The sequence below is a fragment of the Mirounga angustirostris genome, unplaced genomic scaffold (genome assembly GCF_029215605.1).
Source record: "Mirounga angustirostris isolate CCGP_5_RB_7025 unplaced genomic scaffold, mMirAng1.0.hap1 SCAF_4, whole genome shotgun sequence".
NCBI lineage: Eukaryota > Metazoa > Chordata > Mammalia > Carnivora > Phocidae > Mirounga > Mirounga angustirostris.
In genome coordinates this window covers 172,940,434-172,956,306 of record NW_026991712.1, presented here as the reverse complement: position 1 = coordinate 172,956,306, position 15,873 = coordinate 172,940,434, and the positions used below count along the sequence as shown (strand labels likewise).

General features: G+C 54.7%; 1 protein-coding gene across 1 annotated transcript in view; it reads right to left on the bottom strand.

Annotated features, from left to right (window-relative positions):
- Window positions 1–406: 406 nt before the first annotated feature.
- ASAP3 (ArfGAP with SH3 domain, ankyrin repeat and PH domain 3) overlaps window positions 407–15,873 on the bottom strand; it is a 50,037-nt gene continuing 34,570 nt past the window's right edge. Inside the window, 22 exon segments of the mRNA XM_045898468.2 lie at window positions 407–1,676; window positions 1,679–1,712; window positions 2,679–2,726; window positions 2,728–2,770; window positions 3,305–3,512; window positions 4,390–4,585; window positions 4,720–4,827; window positions 4,922–4,989; window positions 5,562–5,677; window positions 5,839–5,924; window positions 6,853–7,030; window positions 7,267–7,361; window positions 7,596–7,729; window positions 7,819–8,015; window positions 8,138–8,186; window positions 9,554–9,641; window positions 9,974–10,043; window positions 11,188–11,303; window positions 11,484–11,570; window positions 11,700–11,775; window positions 12,212–12,297; window positions 12,515–12,626. Coding sequence (XP_045754424.1) covers window positions 1,639–1,676; window positions 1,679–1,712; window positions 2,679–2,726; window positions 2,728–2,770; window positions 3,305–3,512; window positions 4,390–4,585; window positions 4,720–4,827; window positions 4,922–4,989; window positions 5,562–5,677; window positions 5,839–5,924; window positions 6,853–7,030; window positions 7,267–7,361; window positions 7,596–7,729; window positions 7,819–8,015; window positions 8,138–8,186; window positions 9,554–9,641; window positions 9,974–10,043; window positions 11,188–11,303; window positions 11,484–11,570; window positions 11,700–11,775; window positions 12,212–12,297; window positions 12,515–12,626 — 2,233 coding nt within the window. The 3' untranslated portion in view covers window positions 407–1,638.

The window sequence follows — 15,873 nt, the reverse complement described above, 5'->3', positions numbered from 1 at the left end:
CCCTCAAATCTTTGTCTCAGGGCACCTCAAATTGAGACAAGGCCTGTGGCCGACTTAAACTGCTGGGCTCCCAGCCCCCCTGCCAGCACGTTTCCTCCGCACTGGTGCTTCTGAATCTGGGCACCTTTAACATTCTGGATGGGATGATGCACTGTTGTGGGGGCTGAGCTGTGGACTGGAGGATGGTTACCAGTATCCCTGACCTTTAGCCACTAGATGCCAGTAGCACTTTCCAGTTGGGAACAGTCAAAAGGTCTCTGCATTGCCAAACATCCCCTGGGGCTAAACCAGCCCGGGCTGCAAACCCGTTCGTTCGTACTGCCCTCTTCCTTAGTAGGTCCAGAGAAAGAATTCCAGGCCCCAGGATTCCCATCCCTTCCCTATCCCACAAATGAAACCACTGCAATTTAATCAAAAAAATCTTTTATTAGAGATGAGTGAGATAACAAGTCTGAGATGAACAAAACCAGACGCTAGAGGCCCAGAAGACAACCCCGTTCCTGTGGGATCCCAGACCAGTCAGGTCTCCAGGGTAAACAGCCCAGCCTCCTGGGCCAGACTGCTTCGTTGGCCATTGGCATCCTCTGGCCTCTCCTGTTTGGCCTGGCCCATCCCTGCCAGGGCCCAGTGCCTGGTGCCCATAAAACCGTGTTAGAAACTGATGATGGCTTAGCTGTACCTCTTTTCTAATATGGGGCTGAAAGTCACGATGGCACTTCTGGGACTGGGAAGCAGAACCTTTAGTCCCTGCCTTCTGGTTCCTATTATTCTCCTTCCTCCTTTCTTAGTTCTTTTTTCCCCCAAGACTGGAAGGCTCCTGACTGTTCCGTTCCTTCTTGCTACATCCAGGAGAGTAGGCAAGTGGGGGTTACTCCTAGTCTACTTCCTGGCTGGGGGATAGAGCAGAGGTCCCCGGGAGGGTTGTGCTGTCCCTCGAAAGGAGTGCTAGTGAGTATTTACTTAACAGCTGGTACAGCGTGAGCACTGGCCAACCAGGATGGACGCAGACAATGCAGTGTCCCATTGGTGTAAGCCAGCTGATTGCCTGTCTGCCCCTGGGCCCGGGACCATCCCCTGGAGTCTAGCCCTGCCCATTCTCAAGCCCAGCCTTTGGGACCAGCGTCCCCACAGGGGACCACACCTGCAAGACCCTTGTCTTACTCATGTGGCATCTGGACATAGAGAGAAACTCAGTAAAGTACTAGACCAATGAATGTCCAAGAAGACAGCCCCTTGGCTGGCAGAATCCCTGCTCTGGACGATGAAGGTGGACTGCTCCTACTCTTATGGAGCCCCCAGACTGGTGGTAGAAACATATTCTGGTCTGATGAGAGACTGGGGGTTCTGCAGCTAAAGCTAGCTTACGAGTATCAGACCCAGCCATAGGGCTCCCTGGGCGATGACGGGATAGAGGGGAAGGAACCGCCATCAGCCCTAACATGGAAGGGCCCCGTATCCTTGGAGGGGGCAAAGGCCCATGGCAGGGAGGAAGGCCAGCCACAGAGGTACAAGAGACAGACAAAGCAAGACCCAAGGGAATGGACACCTCAGTTCCCCAGTCTTGTGGGCTCAAGTCCTAGCTCTGAACATTGGGGTCCAACATGGGGCTAGTTCAGGCATGCAAGGGCCAGCAAGGAGCTAGTCTTGCAAAAGCTGCACAGAGTTTCCAGGAGAACCCCTGTCCTGGAGCCCTCTCCTTCAGTGAAGCCAACCTGGGGAGAGAAGAACGAAAATTGACATGTTCTAAGTACCTGTATTATGTACCAGCTATTTGTCTCCCTCAGTTCCACCACTGTCTTATCGTGGATAGATGAAATTATCCCCATTTAACAGACAATGAAACCGAGGCTTGAAGAAGCAAAGCCACTTTTCATGGTCCTCCACGCCCTACAGCCCGAGTTCTTATCACACACGTCTCAACAACAGGTATCCACTAAATGCTGGCTGACGGATACCTGGTTGTGGACACAGATTGGGGTCTGGTGCCTGACTCCGATGGACTGAGGATGACGATTCCTCAGAGAGCGCCAGCTCCTGCCCCGCTGTCTCCCACTCCCAGCACAGACAACCACCGCCACCCCTGAGGGATCCCCAGGGGAACAAGGAACAGTGGATTCACGCTCAGCCCAACTTGCTCTGTCCTGTGCCCACTCCCAGGTTCCCCAACTAACTAAGGGTAACTGTGAGAGACTTCGTGATTCAGCAGGGAGAAGCCGGATTCAGGGTGACAGCTCTTGTCTTGTCCCTATTACATGCCCTTCTGCCTGGCAGCTGGCAGTCCGAGTGGATTCCAGGAGACTCCTACACAGGAGACACTTAGGCAAACCAAGGGCTGCTATGCGGCCGCCCTAATCCTGCCTCATCAGCAGGGAAGGGAGCCACCAGCCTGGCTGACACAAGTCTGCTCATCTTCCCCTGGAGAGAAGCCACAGCTTGGGGCTCCTCACCTCGGCCATCCCTCAAGACCTGGGCTCTCCTCAGCTTCATGAGTCCTGGGCTGGAGTGGGAAGGGGGCGTACCAGGCCAGGGACTGGCCAAACTGTGGCCAGCCGGCCTCCTATGTACTCTGGTCATGGGCAGAGGTCCCCATGACCCCACGCCACCCACCTACTGTTGACCAACTCTGCCTCCCAGGTGTCCTGCCACCACCCCTCAAACCACAGTCCCAGAGCTCATACCAGCATGTTCCTTGTGGGCAGAAGCTGCCTGGCTGAGAGACAGTCTTCCAGGCTCCAGTCCACCCCGCCGATAGGAGCGAGTGCTCTCGGAGCTGGAAGGCAGGGAAAGGCCAAGGTGACCTCATGCCAAGATCCTCTTAGAGTGGGGGAGAAAGAGCTCAGGTATAGGCTGGGGCCTAAGACAGGTGGGTAGAGAGTCCTCCAGGGCCCCTGGCTGGGTCCATCACAGGCTGCAGAGGCCTGGAACTGGAGCTTTCCTGTGTCTCCTCCCCAAACTTCAAACTGAAAGGGTTGTTTGCCGGGAAGGAAGGACTGGATCGTGGGTTGGAGATGGGACACAGCAGAGATCCCACTAGAGCCCCTAGAAAAAGCCACGCGGGCGGGACTCAGCCTTCTCTACTCCATCTGCAGCAGTCTAGGTCCCGAGCTCCTTCCCAGCTCTCCAGGCCAGACTCGGGGGCAGGTGTGTGAAGGGCGAAGGGTCCACTCCCCCTCCACTCAAGGGCTAGCATATCTCGTTAGTCATGGGCCTCAGAGCTGGGAGGTGTCCCAGTCTTTCGGCAGGCACCATTTCCAGGTGGGGAAATCAACGGGAAACTTGCTCAGCTGCACAGCTGGGCTCTTACCTGAACCTGACCGGGGGGTACATCTCGGCAGGGGTGGCTCCAGATGTCAGGCTGGATCGGGAGGGGCCCTCCTCAGAGCTGGATGGGGTTTGGCTGGGACTCACAGCTTCCACAGGGCTTGTGAGGCTAGAAGGCGTAGAGGCTGGACTGCCCAGGCTCTCAGGGGCCCCGGAGGGCTCTGAGCTCAGGCTGGGGACTTCAGAACGATCTGGAATCAGAAGTGATAAAACCTGTCTTTATCTCTTACCCTGTTCTCAATGTCAAAGCTGTCCTTGGCCTCTAGGGCCTATCACGGCTGCCCCCACTCCCCACGCCACCCACCTGTCCGGTGTTCCCCTCCAGCTTCTCCCCACCATGCTTGGGTCTCACTGGCTAGGATAGCTAGCCCATGCTGACGCACCGTTTTGCTTCTGCTCCCCTTGCTCCTCAGTGTGGACTCCTCTGCTCATCCCTCGGGCTCAGCTCAGATGCTACCCCGACAGGACGCCTTCCTCAACCACCCCTCGGTCCCAACAGGACATGCTCCCCCTTAAGCTCCTAAAATGAGCTTCTTCATTCATTCCACAAACAATTCTTGAGACCAGCCAGGTGCCGAAATACTAGTCAACAGAACACTCGAATTCCTGTCCTTCTGAGATTTACATTCTTGCTTAGGGGGGCGGGGTGGGAATTTACATTCTATACCATTGTGTCTAATATCGTAATGAATTGCATTCCGGCTTTTATCTCCCCCACTAGGCCGTGTCTCGGTAACCCCCCCAAATACTGGAGACACAGTGGATGGTCAATAAATGCTTCTCTTTTTATTTAAGTAAAGCATCGAGGAATTTGGAATAAGACAGACCTGGGTTTGGATCCCACATCGGGGACTTGATTAGCTGTCGGATCTCCGACACATTACTTAACATCTCTGTTCCTTTACCTGTAAGGGGAAGATGATAACCTCTACCTGGCAAGCGATTGCGAGGGCGGGAGGGCGGGAGGGTGGCGTGGACTAACCCAGGTAGCCTTAGCTCAGTGCGCCGGCACACAGGAGACCCTCCATGAATGGTACGATGAGCATTTTTCTGCACAGCCAGCCATACCTCCACTGGCATGTCCTGTACGCCCTTGGACCGCCGTCCGGGAAGGGTTTTTGACCGGCAAGGGTGGGGGGCAGGCGTCACTCTGGCTCTGAGGGGCGGCTGATCCCAGGCTGGTGATCGTCTCATAGGTTTTGTTGCTGAGGTCGACCCTCCCGCTGGCCCAGCGGGCCTGGGCTGCGGGCTTCAGCAGGGAGCGCTGCAGGGGCAAAAGTATGGGAGGAAGGACAGTCGGGTTCCTCCAGTCAGCCCCGCCCCTCCCCCCACCAGGCCCAATTGGGCTCTTTCCATCTGCAGTCTAACAAAGGCCCAAGAGAGGGGGCGGGGACCTACCTTCTCTTCCTCGTCCTCCTCACTGTCTGAGCCAGGCTCAGTGGCAATTCCCCAGTTGTAGTCCACGTGCAGAGGGAAGGCGAGGGTCCCAGCCTGGGCCTGCTCCAGCTGCCAATAACAAAGCCCTGGCAGTTCAGAGGGTCAGGGGCTCAGCAGAGAGAGGGAAAGGGTCAGGGGCTTCCCCTCCTTTCCTAGACCTCACCAGCTCCTCACACTCCTTGTGCTGCTTCTTCCTGGCTATGTCCAGAGCTGTCTCTCCTGCCTCGTTCACTGTGAGGGGTAAAGTCAAGGGTCATGGTCAAGGTCAAAAGGCATTATAGCTTAGACGTTACAGTGGGCCTCTGGAATCAGATTGTGTTTGAGTCTTGGCTCTGCTACTTCCCCACTGTGTGATCTCAGGCAAGTTACTTAGCCTCTCTGGGCCTTGATTTTCTTATCTACAAAATGAGTATAATACTTGTAACTTCCTGATGAGGTTGTGAGGACTAAAGGAGTTCCTATGCCGGTAAATAGTTAACTATCATAATCACTATCATTTGATTTCAGCTAGGATTTATTTGGTTAGGTACTTTCAGAAACATCCTTTTATTATCTTCTTCGCAGGTCTGCTAGGTCAGTGGTGTTATACCCATTTTACACACGAGGAAGCTGAGGTTCAAGAGATGAATGGACAAATCCCAAGGTCACAGACGTGCTCAGAGGCAAGCCAGGATTAGAACCCAAGTGTGCCCGCAAAGTCCGTGCTTGTTACCAGCGCTCTCGGTCTGGGAAGAAGGCAGGAAGCTCCACAAGAGGGGCAGTAAGGAATGGAAGTCTGCTGGGGGAGGAGTTGGGAGCCCCACCTGCGCCAACCGAAGCTCTCCCTTTCAGCAGCAGCTTGAGGCAGTCAGGTTGGTTGTAGAGAGCGGCACAATGTGGAGCGCTCTTCCCGTCAGCAGCCTTGGCATCCAAGTGACCTCTGGGGGTAGGAGGCCAGGGAGGAAGAAAGGGGAACAGGGGGAGGGGCCAAAGTCAGGGAGAACAAGAGGGAGGGGGGAAGGCTTGTGGAGAAGAGAAAGGAACGGGGGCGGGGGGTGGAGGAGGACGAGGAGGTGGGCAGACGGGCAGGCAGGGTCTCACCCATTCTGGATGATGAAGTCCACCAGGGGCAAGGAGGCGGGACTGGCGACTCTGATAGCCAAGTGCAGGGCGAGCTCTCCAGACGCCTGGGTACACATCCACACCTTTGAGTTTCCCCCGGTTCGCCTGCCCCCAACCCAATGTCACCGTCTTGAGCTCTTGCTGCCCCGACACCTCCAGATATAAAGCTGCCAGAACCCTGAGAGAGGAGACTGCAGGGAGGGAGCCTCGTGTTTGGGAGGAGGGCAAGAGACCATTCCTTCACTCTTCCTTCTGTGGCTCTGCCCCCAGTAACATGTGCTTCCCAAACTTGGTTCTTAGCCCCCGGCTTTCTCTCTCTGCTCCTCTCTCTCACCGGCCCCCCGAGAGCCCAGCTAACCTCAGACTTTCAGCTCTCACTCATGCGAAGGCTGTTCCTCACCTAAGGGCTGCACCCTCACTGCCCACTGGACAGCCCCACCAAGATATCAGACAGTTCAAAGACATGACATCCATTTTTCATGTCCAGTCAGCAACTCCTGTCAATTTAACCTTTCAAACATCTCTGAAACCCTTCCCCTCCCAACCCCCTGGCTCATGTGATGTTTGCTACTAGAATCAGCAACGCAATAGCCTTCCCCGATCTAATCTGACTCACCCTTACCCAGGTCCAAAGCTAGCCAAGGAAAAAGAAAGATACTAACATTTCTGGCACACATGTTATATGCTTGGCCCTTTATATACATGACTTCATTCTCACTTCAACCCTCGGGTGCTATCGTCCACTCATTTCACAGATGAGAAACGGAGACTCAGAGAAGTTAAGTCACCTGCTCTAGATCACACAGTTAGGAAAAGGCAGAGCCAGGACTCTGGCCCAGGTCTGCCTGATGGAATGCTCCATCCCATTTACCCCTCCGGGTTTGAGCAGATGTCAGAGTGGGGGCAGAGGGGAGTGACAGCTGGTCCTGGAGAAGGACTGGGGAGTATGAGAGAGCGGGTGGGGTAAAAGTGGCCCTTGGAGGTGGTCCTCACCTGCCCCTCAGGCCCAGGCAGCAGCTGTCCAAAGTCCTGCCCATTAGCGAAGGCCTCCAGGACTGACAGGAGGTCCCGGTTGCAAATGGCCGTCCGGAGTTTCTGAGGCTCGGGTGTGGACCGGCGGGCAAACCTGTGTTCCACATACTTGGCCACGATGTAGTCCCTGCGCGTGCTCCTGCCGAGGTCAACCAGTCTCAGAGCATGGGCCATTTCCATCCCGCTGACCCCTGGAACCATCCCACAGGAGCTACGGATCTCCCTTCCCCCAAACCATATCTTGGACTCTTCCAGATCTGCGGCTCCCTTCTCCCTAGACTTCTGGTCCAAGATCCTCCTGAGACTATGGGAGCTGCGGAAGCAGAATCCCCAGCCAGAACGCACCTCCCGACTCCCATCTGAGAATCCCCTTACATGTCACTCTCAGCTGAGGGTTTAGGGCCGCCATGTGAGGGCAGCTGGGCCTCCATGACCTCATTGAAGCGTGTGTTTCCGATGTTCAAGGCCAGCTGGGGTCGCAGGAAAGCGATGGGGGTAAGACCGGTGCTTAGGACAGCGCCCCCTGGAGGACCGAGCCTCCAGAGGCCCGACCCCGACCCTCCCCTTTCCGGATCTTGAGGATCCTGCCCCACCTCGCCCCACCCCACCGGATCCCACAACCCTTGGGCCGAGCCAGCCGGCGCAAGCCCCGCCCCTGACGAAACCACGCCCCAACCCCACCTCTGGCCCCGCCCCGCCCTCACCAACAGCTCGGAGGGGCCCAGCAGGTCCAAGGTGAGGGACTGCATGCGCGAGAAGCGCACGCCCAGCTCGCGGTGGACGCCGGAACACTGGATGCAGGTGAGCACGCCCAGGTTGGTGCTGAGCCACGTGGGGTCTACAAGGGAGAGTGGCTCGTGCCTGGAAGTGCGGGCCCATCCCCTCCACTGCCACCTCTCCCCTCCCCTCCCCGCCCCGCCAGCCCACCTGCAGCCCCGCAGTCGCAGCACTGGCCGTTCCCGGGCCTGCTCTTCACCTCGGCGATGAGCAGCTTCGTGAGGTCCTGGGGCTCCGCGTCCAGCCCGGCGCCCCCCCAGGGTCCTGGGCCGCCGCTGCCGCCGGGCTCCGCGAGGAAGGCACTGCTCAAGGCCTCATCCTTGCTGTTCTGTAGCACTGACACCCACCTATGGAGAGGGTGCAGGGTGGCATGGGAGTGATACCCGCAGGGGTGGGGTCCCCCGAGGCTGGGAGGTACATAGGGCTCCCCTGACCCCACCCCCAGGCTGGCCGTAGGGGCGTCACTCACGCCTCACACTCATGTTCATCCTCTGCCTGGAAGTGGTATGTCCTGTTGTCTGTAGGGAGAAGGGGGTATGTCTGGCTCAGAAACCCAAGGAGCCCTCACCCAACCCGCGGGGTCCAGGTGGAGCTTCGCCCCGGTGGAGCCAGGCTCCGCCCAGCTTGCAGTGGGGATGGTAATGGCCAGCAGGGTAGTGGCTGGTAGTGGGCAGTTTCTCAGAAGTCACCTCCAAAGGAGGATCCCAGCAAGGCCCCTCTGTTCCAGGGTCTGGGGAGGTCTCCCAGAGCACAGGACAACCCCCTCAGGTCAGAGGCAGGGTATCCTCCGAACCTACTGCCACCACCCCACATGGGCCCTCTGCCTCCTGTCTGGTCTCCCTGCTCCCCAACTCCCCCTCCCCCCAACATGTACCAGCTGCCAGATTGTTGTGCCCAAGGTTCTGATCTAATCACACCACCCTCCCTCCAGGACCCTCTGTGGCTCCCTATTGCCAGGAAATAAGGTCCAAAACTTTAAGAGGCATTCCCAGGCCTCATCTCCCACCACTCTCCTCTGCAAACTCTGTACTCTGGTCAGCCTGGTCAGATCCACTCTCCTGCTCCCATGCCTTTCATCATGCCAGTCCTGTCTCCTGGAACATCCTCCCCAAAACTGTGTTCTCTGTCCTTCAAGGCTATACTCAAATGCTCTCTCCTCCAAGCAGCCTTTCCCGATTCCCCACAGTAGGGCAGGCCTTCCCCTCCCTTATCTTTGACAGTGCTCTATCTGTACCTCTCTTCTGGATACTCCCCATCATCTTACTGGGTCCCCACATCACATCCCTGCCAGAGAGAGCTCCCTGAGGATGAGATCTAGGTCTTTCTCAGCCTGCACCTGCCCCCACGTAAAACCTGGCACCAAAGCCTCCAAAAGATGAAGAGTAAGAGTAAAAATTTTAAAGAAATGATAATTTCAGGGTGCCTGGGTGGCTCAGTTGGTTAAGCGACTGCCTTCAGCTCAGGTCATGATCCTGGAGTCCAGGAATCGAGTCCCACATCAGGCTCCCTGCTCAGCGGGGAGTCAGCTTCTCCCTCTGACCCTCCCCCCCTTGTGCTCTCTCTCTCAAATAAATAATTTTTTTAAAAAAATCTTTAAAAAAAGAAATAATAATTTCAAAAGCTGAATTACCCAAATCCATTCAAATATACTTTACAGAAATAATGATATTTACTGTGGGATGGGGGTGCAATTTAATATTTAATAGGATGTGGACTGAAGCCTCTAAAGTGTCCAGGGCCTCAGATGTCTGATGCCTACAGGGACAGCTGTCCGATAAACACACGGGGGATTGGATACAGGCCCCTAACTGAAGCCTCCCGGGAGCTGACAGGTCTCTTAGAGAAGCCCTGGGCAGTTGTCGGGGAGGAGACAGGGACTACTCACGGGTCACCAGGTCAAAGCACTTTTTCTCCTCAGGGTTTGGCCTCACTTGACACGTTAGCAGGGTCAGCTTCACTGGGGGCCGGTTTATCTGTGGGAATTTGGGGAGAAAGGACACACGTTCCTCTCCGGGTCTCCCAAACTCTCAGGCTTCCATTTTCCCAGTCCGTTAAATGGGCATAATAGTCCTGTTCCTGTTCATGTCTCCCCTCTCCCAGTGCCTCATCGATGTGGAGTGTGGGCCAAGATTAGGTTGGGAGCTTTGAGTCCCAGACTTCTTCCCACAGGGGGTCTCCAGCAACCTGGATCCAGGTTTGGGGGCCAGGGCTGGAGGGAGGGTTTGACACTTGTTTGTTCAGAAGTGAAGAGAGGACCTATCGATTCCGCCCTGAGACACCCCCCCCCCACCCCTCCAGGCCTCACCGTGCTGTGGGAGATGGTCAGGCAGCCATACTTGACTCCACACTTCCTTTTCTGCCAGACTCTTCGAATTCTAGAGCCCAGAGGGATAGAGAGACACTGACCCAAGGCTCACACCTAATTCCCCTGTATCAGAAAACAGAGTCCTGGACCAGGTCCCCGGCCCCACCCGTATGACCTCCAGCCACACCTCTTCACCTCTTCCATCCCCTGACCCCTACACCCCTCACTTTCTGGGGCTCCCTTCTGATGGTGGAGACATAGCCCTGCCCTGAGGTCCCTCCCAGTCTGATGGGGGAAACATAGCCCCCACTCTCTGGGAATCCTTATTCTGAAGGGGATCACGTGACCCTGGCCCTCTGAGAGCTTCTCGTCTGATAAAGGAGACACAGCTCCCAACCTTAGGGAACTCCTAGACTGAGAGGAGGATCAGGCTCTTGATCACAACAGATGCATTATGATTAAGGATAAAGCAAGATAAATATTTAGACCCCAAAAATAAAATTAGCAAATCCACGATCCAAAGCTACTTAACACTTCTGTAAGAGGAAAATATTAATTAGTATAACAAAGTTATTCTTCTCCGATAAAAACTGATTAGTAAGTAGAAACGTGAACACATCCCATGGAGCCTTTGCATTTCACACACGGATTTTTTTTACACCAGGGAGCAAGGCACAGTCAACACTTTCATTTCCAGGCATATTCAGTATATTATAGAGGTTAAAGGTAAGGGCATGGGGATGGTCTAGGGCATCATAAGTGCTCAGTAAGTGCTAGCAGCTGCTTTTTTTTTTTTTTTTAAAGATTTTATTTATTTATTTGACAGAGAGAGACACAGCGAGAGAGGGAACACAAGCAGGGGGAGTGAGAGAGGGAGAAGCAGGCTTCCCGCTGAGCAGGGAGCCCGATGTGGGGCTCGATCCCAGGACCCTGGGATCCTGACCTGAGCCGAAGGCAGACGCTTAACGACTGAGCCACCCAGGCGCCCCCTAGCAGCTGCTTTTATTCTTTTTCAAGTTAGAAACAACCAGTGACTTCTAAGCAGAAGTTCACGTGCCTAGGATTCTGATGATTTTGCATTGCTAGGGTGGAGGTCCTGGAACCCTCAGAGTCTACCTAAATGATGAGAACGGTCCCATTGGGCAGCTCCCCCAACTGTCATTTACTGGCCATGTGGCTTTGGGCAAATCACTCAAGCTCTCTGAGTCACTTACCCATCACTCTTCTTGTAGAGAAAGCCCACCTTCTCTGTCCCAAACTGCTTGTTGCCTTGGTGCTGATGGATGCTGTAGCCACCTCCGCCTCCTGAGTTCTTCCGGCTCAGATTCTCCTGTTCCTCCGACATGCAAAGGAGACCTTAGGGCATCTGGGCGGGCAGAGCCTCATTCTGCAGGGGTCTCTCTCAGGGACACTTCTCAAGGGACCCTTGAAGTGGGGTCTTCCTCCTCTCCCTCCCTCCACGATGGGCCTTGGGAGAAGGCGTTCCTTTGGGGATGATTCAGGGGCTGACCTCTCTGCTCTCGAGCTGCAGCGTCCCTCGCAGGGAGTCCCGGAGCCGGGTCAGCTTCTGTAGCTCCTCCTCCTGGGCTTGGCGCAGCTGTGGAACAGAGGGCCGGACCCCACCGTCAGCCAACGGACGGGCCAGGCGCACAGGCCAGAGCAAGACGAGCAGAAGCCCGGAAAGACAGGGGCTTGACCGTGTGCCCAAGGCTGAGGCCCAACTTACCGCGTGTACAGAGGCTGCCAGCTTCTCGATGAAGGGGGACAGGCTCTGAGCAGCCTTCCAGCCATCTTGGAAAAAGCTAAGGGGTGTGAGGCCAAACAAGGGATGAGAAAGATGAGAAAGAGGGAAGCAGGAAGTGTGGGAGAAGATGCTCCATGGATCACAGGGCAGCTGGGGGCAGTATTCTCTGTCAGGCAGGAGCCGGCTCTCTGGAGCCCAAGTTGCCTGGGTCCAGAGCCCACTTACTAGCTGGGTGATGTTAGTAAATCTGAGCCTCAGTTTTCTGAGGAGAAAATGGGTTGCTGGGGATTGAGCAGGAGCCAGTGTGTAAAGTACTTAGTGCTGATACACGGTGAGCACCCACTAAAGAGGAGCCGTAGAAAGCACGACCAACAAGGCAGATACAGAGTCCTCGAGGGCCTGCTAGACCCCGGGGACGGGCCTTGTTTGGTGTAGCCTGAAGGGTTAAGGGGCACGGCTCATGCGGTGGGGGCGGGGACAGGGGAGAAACCTACTTGTGCTGCGCGTGGAAGAACTTGATGAGGCTCTGCAGGAAATCAGGACCCTGCTTCATCTGGCTCTCCCCGGCTCTCAGCAGATACTGGGGAAGGAGCAGGGCCAAGCATGCATCGTGAGCAGAAGCTGAATCCTGGGGGCAAGGGGCTGCCGTCCCCATCCCGGGCTAATCTTCTTGGCCGTCACTGAACTTCAGTGATATCCCTCTTGGCCAGAATCTGTGACTGGGCCCCCCTGGAGGTTCAGAAGACAAAGACAGGAAGACACATCCCACCCCATCCTCACCCCGGCAGCACCCTTACCTCACACATGTGCAGCTGGAAGACGCGCCGCTCTCTCTGGGTGTCCTGGGCCACCTCCCCAGGGCTCCCTCCTGTCACCCTGGCCCGGTCTCTCTCCTTCTCCAGCCTGGCCCTAGGCCCCAAGGAAAGAGAGGCCTTAGCAACTCTCGCTAGAGCCCCTTACGTGTCCCACCGCCTCTCCACGCTCCTCTCTGCCACAAGCACACGAGAGAGGGGCCTCCTGTGTGCCCGTTGCGTGGCAGGGCTGGGGTACAACGGTGAACAAGGTGGATTTGGGAATCCCCAGGCTGGTGGGGGACAACGACGTGGATCACATCACAGCCATGAAGAGAGCCATGGAAGGCTAAAAGGGGGATCCGACCTTGTCGGGCTGCTCAGGAAGTACTGTTCGAGGTGAGATCTGAAGTCTGAGAAGCTGCCTGGAGGCAGCTAGGAGCAGCAGACCACGTGACTGCTGGAGGCAGGAGGCATCGGGGCTCAGGGGCTCAGGAGCGGAGGTGGAGAGGAAGTGGTTTCCGGTGAGGTACAGAGGGGCCAGATCACGCAGGGCCTAATTCAGATCATGCCAGGGTTCCCAAGAGCAATGGGAAGGAGTGGAAGGTTTTTATGCAGGGAAGAGGTGGGCTTAGATTAGGGCCAGGTGGGGTTTGGGGTGACCAGTACGATTTTGCTGGAAGGGATTTGGGACCACGTGGCTTAAAGGATCAAGTGCCTTCATACTTCTGAGCCACGGAGCTTCCCACTTAAAGCTTAGAAAACCCTTGTTCTTTTCTTTGTAAGTGAGGACAGTGCCTCCCATGCTTGCAGCTAAGTGTAACCTGGGCCTTGCCCCCACAGATCTCAAGGGTTGTCTGTTTTCCCTCTTTGGGGGACGGGTGGATCTGTGTGCAAATGATTTCCTGGAAATCCCACGCCCAGGAGACCACCCACTCTCAGCAGGAGAGTGTTTCCACATCTGGGGCTGGGCACATGTAACCACAGCTCCTCTGTCGAGGAGATGTCTTGCTTATCAGTTTTGCTTTCAAGTAGGTGCCAGGCCTGAGCAAAGAAGACAGCGTGGGATACGTTACAAGCATCACTTCCCCTCTCCAAGCCTCAGTCTCCTCATCTGCCAGATGGGGATCCTTATCTGTACCCAGATGAGACAGAGGATGTAAAATTTAGCACACAGAAGACCCTCCAGCTATTATTATCACAGGACCCCCTAGGCCTTAGTTTTTCCATCTGCAAACTGGGGAAGCAATGGCCTAGGCAGAGTTCATTCTGGCTTGAAAGCTCCAGGCCTCACTGAGATCAGGCCTCCAGGACAGTGTTTATATGCAGAATCTGTCCCTGGAGACCCATCGCACAGCTTCTCAACCATGGAACTACAGATACTTTGTCCAGATGATTCTTTGACGTGGGGGCTGTTCTGTGGACGTGGGATGTTTAGCAGCATCCCCGGCCTCAACCCACGAGGTGCCTGTACATCTCAGAGTTGTGACAGCCAGACATGTCTCCCAGGGGTGACGGTGGGGGTGCAAAATCACTCCTGCCTGACAATCACTGCTCTAGAGTGCAGTTCTGTAGGTGTTCTAGAAAAAATTTCTTAGGAGTGGCTCTTTTACATTTCCCTAAGGCTTTATGATATCCCGAGAGGGATCTGCAGCAGGGCAGTGGAGTAAGGGTGGGGACTGACCCTATGACCCGGGCCTGGGTCATGACAGATGCTTTTTGGGGTATCTGAAGATGAGCAGCAGAGAGAGGTGATGGCTGGGCCGCTTGCTAAGGAGGGCGGGAGACAGAGCGGGCAGAGGGGCTGGGGGGGGCGCAGGGGAATCTCCCATAGACCTTGCTACCACATCTTCCAATAGTGAAAAATGAAAAATAAGCTAAATGTCTATCAGTAGGTAGTAGTTAAATAAATTACGCTGCGGCTAGCTTAAGGAATACTATGCAACTGTTACAAAGGATGAGGAAGCTCTATATGTACTAACATTGAGCGGCATCTGCTCCAGAGTAAACGGACAAAAAGCAAGCACAATACAGTACAGTGGCTAGAAACTCATAGTCTGGATTTGAATGGCAGCTCTCTCACTTAACCTTTATAAATCTTTCTAAGCTTCAGTTCCTCCATTTCAAAAATGAGACAAATACCGTCTTGTTCTCAGATGGTATAATGCATGGTATGGTCCCTGGCATATGGTAAGCCCTCAATAAATAGCAGGATTATGATGATGCTAATGATATCGATGGTTATGGTAATAACCACTGGTGATTCCTTTATTTAGATTCTATTTATTCATTCGAGAGAGAGCAAGCAAACACAAGCAGGGGGGAGTGGCAGAGGGAGAGGGAGAAGCAGGCTCCCCACCGAGCAGGGAGCCCAACTTGGGGCTCGATCCAGCACCCTGGGATCACGACCTAAGCCGAAGGCAGATGCTCAACTGACTGAGCCACCCAAGTGCCCCTGGATAATGCTTTTTTTTTTTTTAGCATAGGGTGCTTCCTTATTTATTTATTTAATTTTGGGGGGGTGTGCGTGTGCAGGCTCTAGTGGAGATTAAAGGACAGAAGCTAGTTAGCTCAGGATGAAGACAAGCCGTAAAGTACTATAGATGGCTTCGTGGATTACCATAGCTTTGTCCCTCAGTCTCAGCTAAGGTAACCTACAGAGCTTTACCCTACCAAGGCTGACCTAGTCATCTGAGATGATCTGCCACCTCAAACTACTAGCTGGGGAGTGCTTTTTATTCTCTCACACCCTGGCCAGAAAAGAGCAAAACTCCTATTCCCTCAATGTCCTCAAAGGTTCACCAGTGGTTAATAAACATTTCAACTGTTGGAAATATTTTATTTCCTTTGAATGGAGTTGCCGCAAGAGGAGTAAAATGAATAGGGAGTGAAAAGCAGGGAAATGCTAGTTACTGAGGAGACCGAGAGAAACGGAGAAGGGGATTTTGGGGACAGTCTAGTATTCAGACGGGGAGTGAGGGGGTCAGTGAGGAGGATGGTGGGAGAGGAAAGGAATCAAAACTAATCATGCACCTGCCAACCTGACACCTTGAACAGCCTCTCCTGTGATGCCTCCTCCCACCGCCCTCCCCTCCACCCAAACAAAACCACCTGTCTCTCCTGCCACCCCGGTGCTCATACTGTCCCCGTGGCACCATCAGTTTGTATTTTCGTCACTTATCAACCCACCTCTCTTCTCGCTTACAAACCAGTGGGATCCACTAAGGCAGGGATTGTGGTGGTGTTTTTTTCCCTTACTTCTTACCTATAAGTTGGGGATAATAACAGCCCCTTTCCCTGCCAAGGGGAGTCAATCTGATAATAGATCTAAAGAGCTTATCACAGTTCCTCAGACAGAGGAAGCT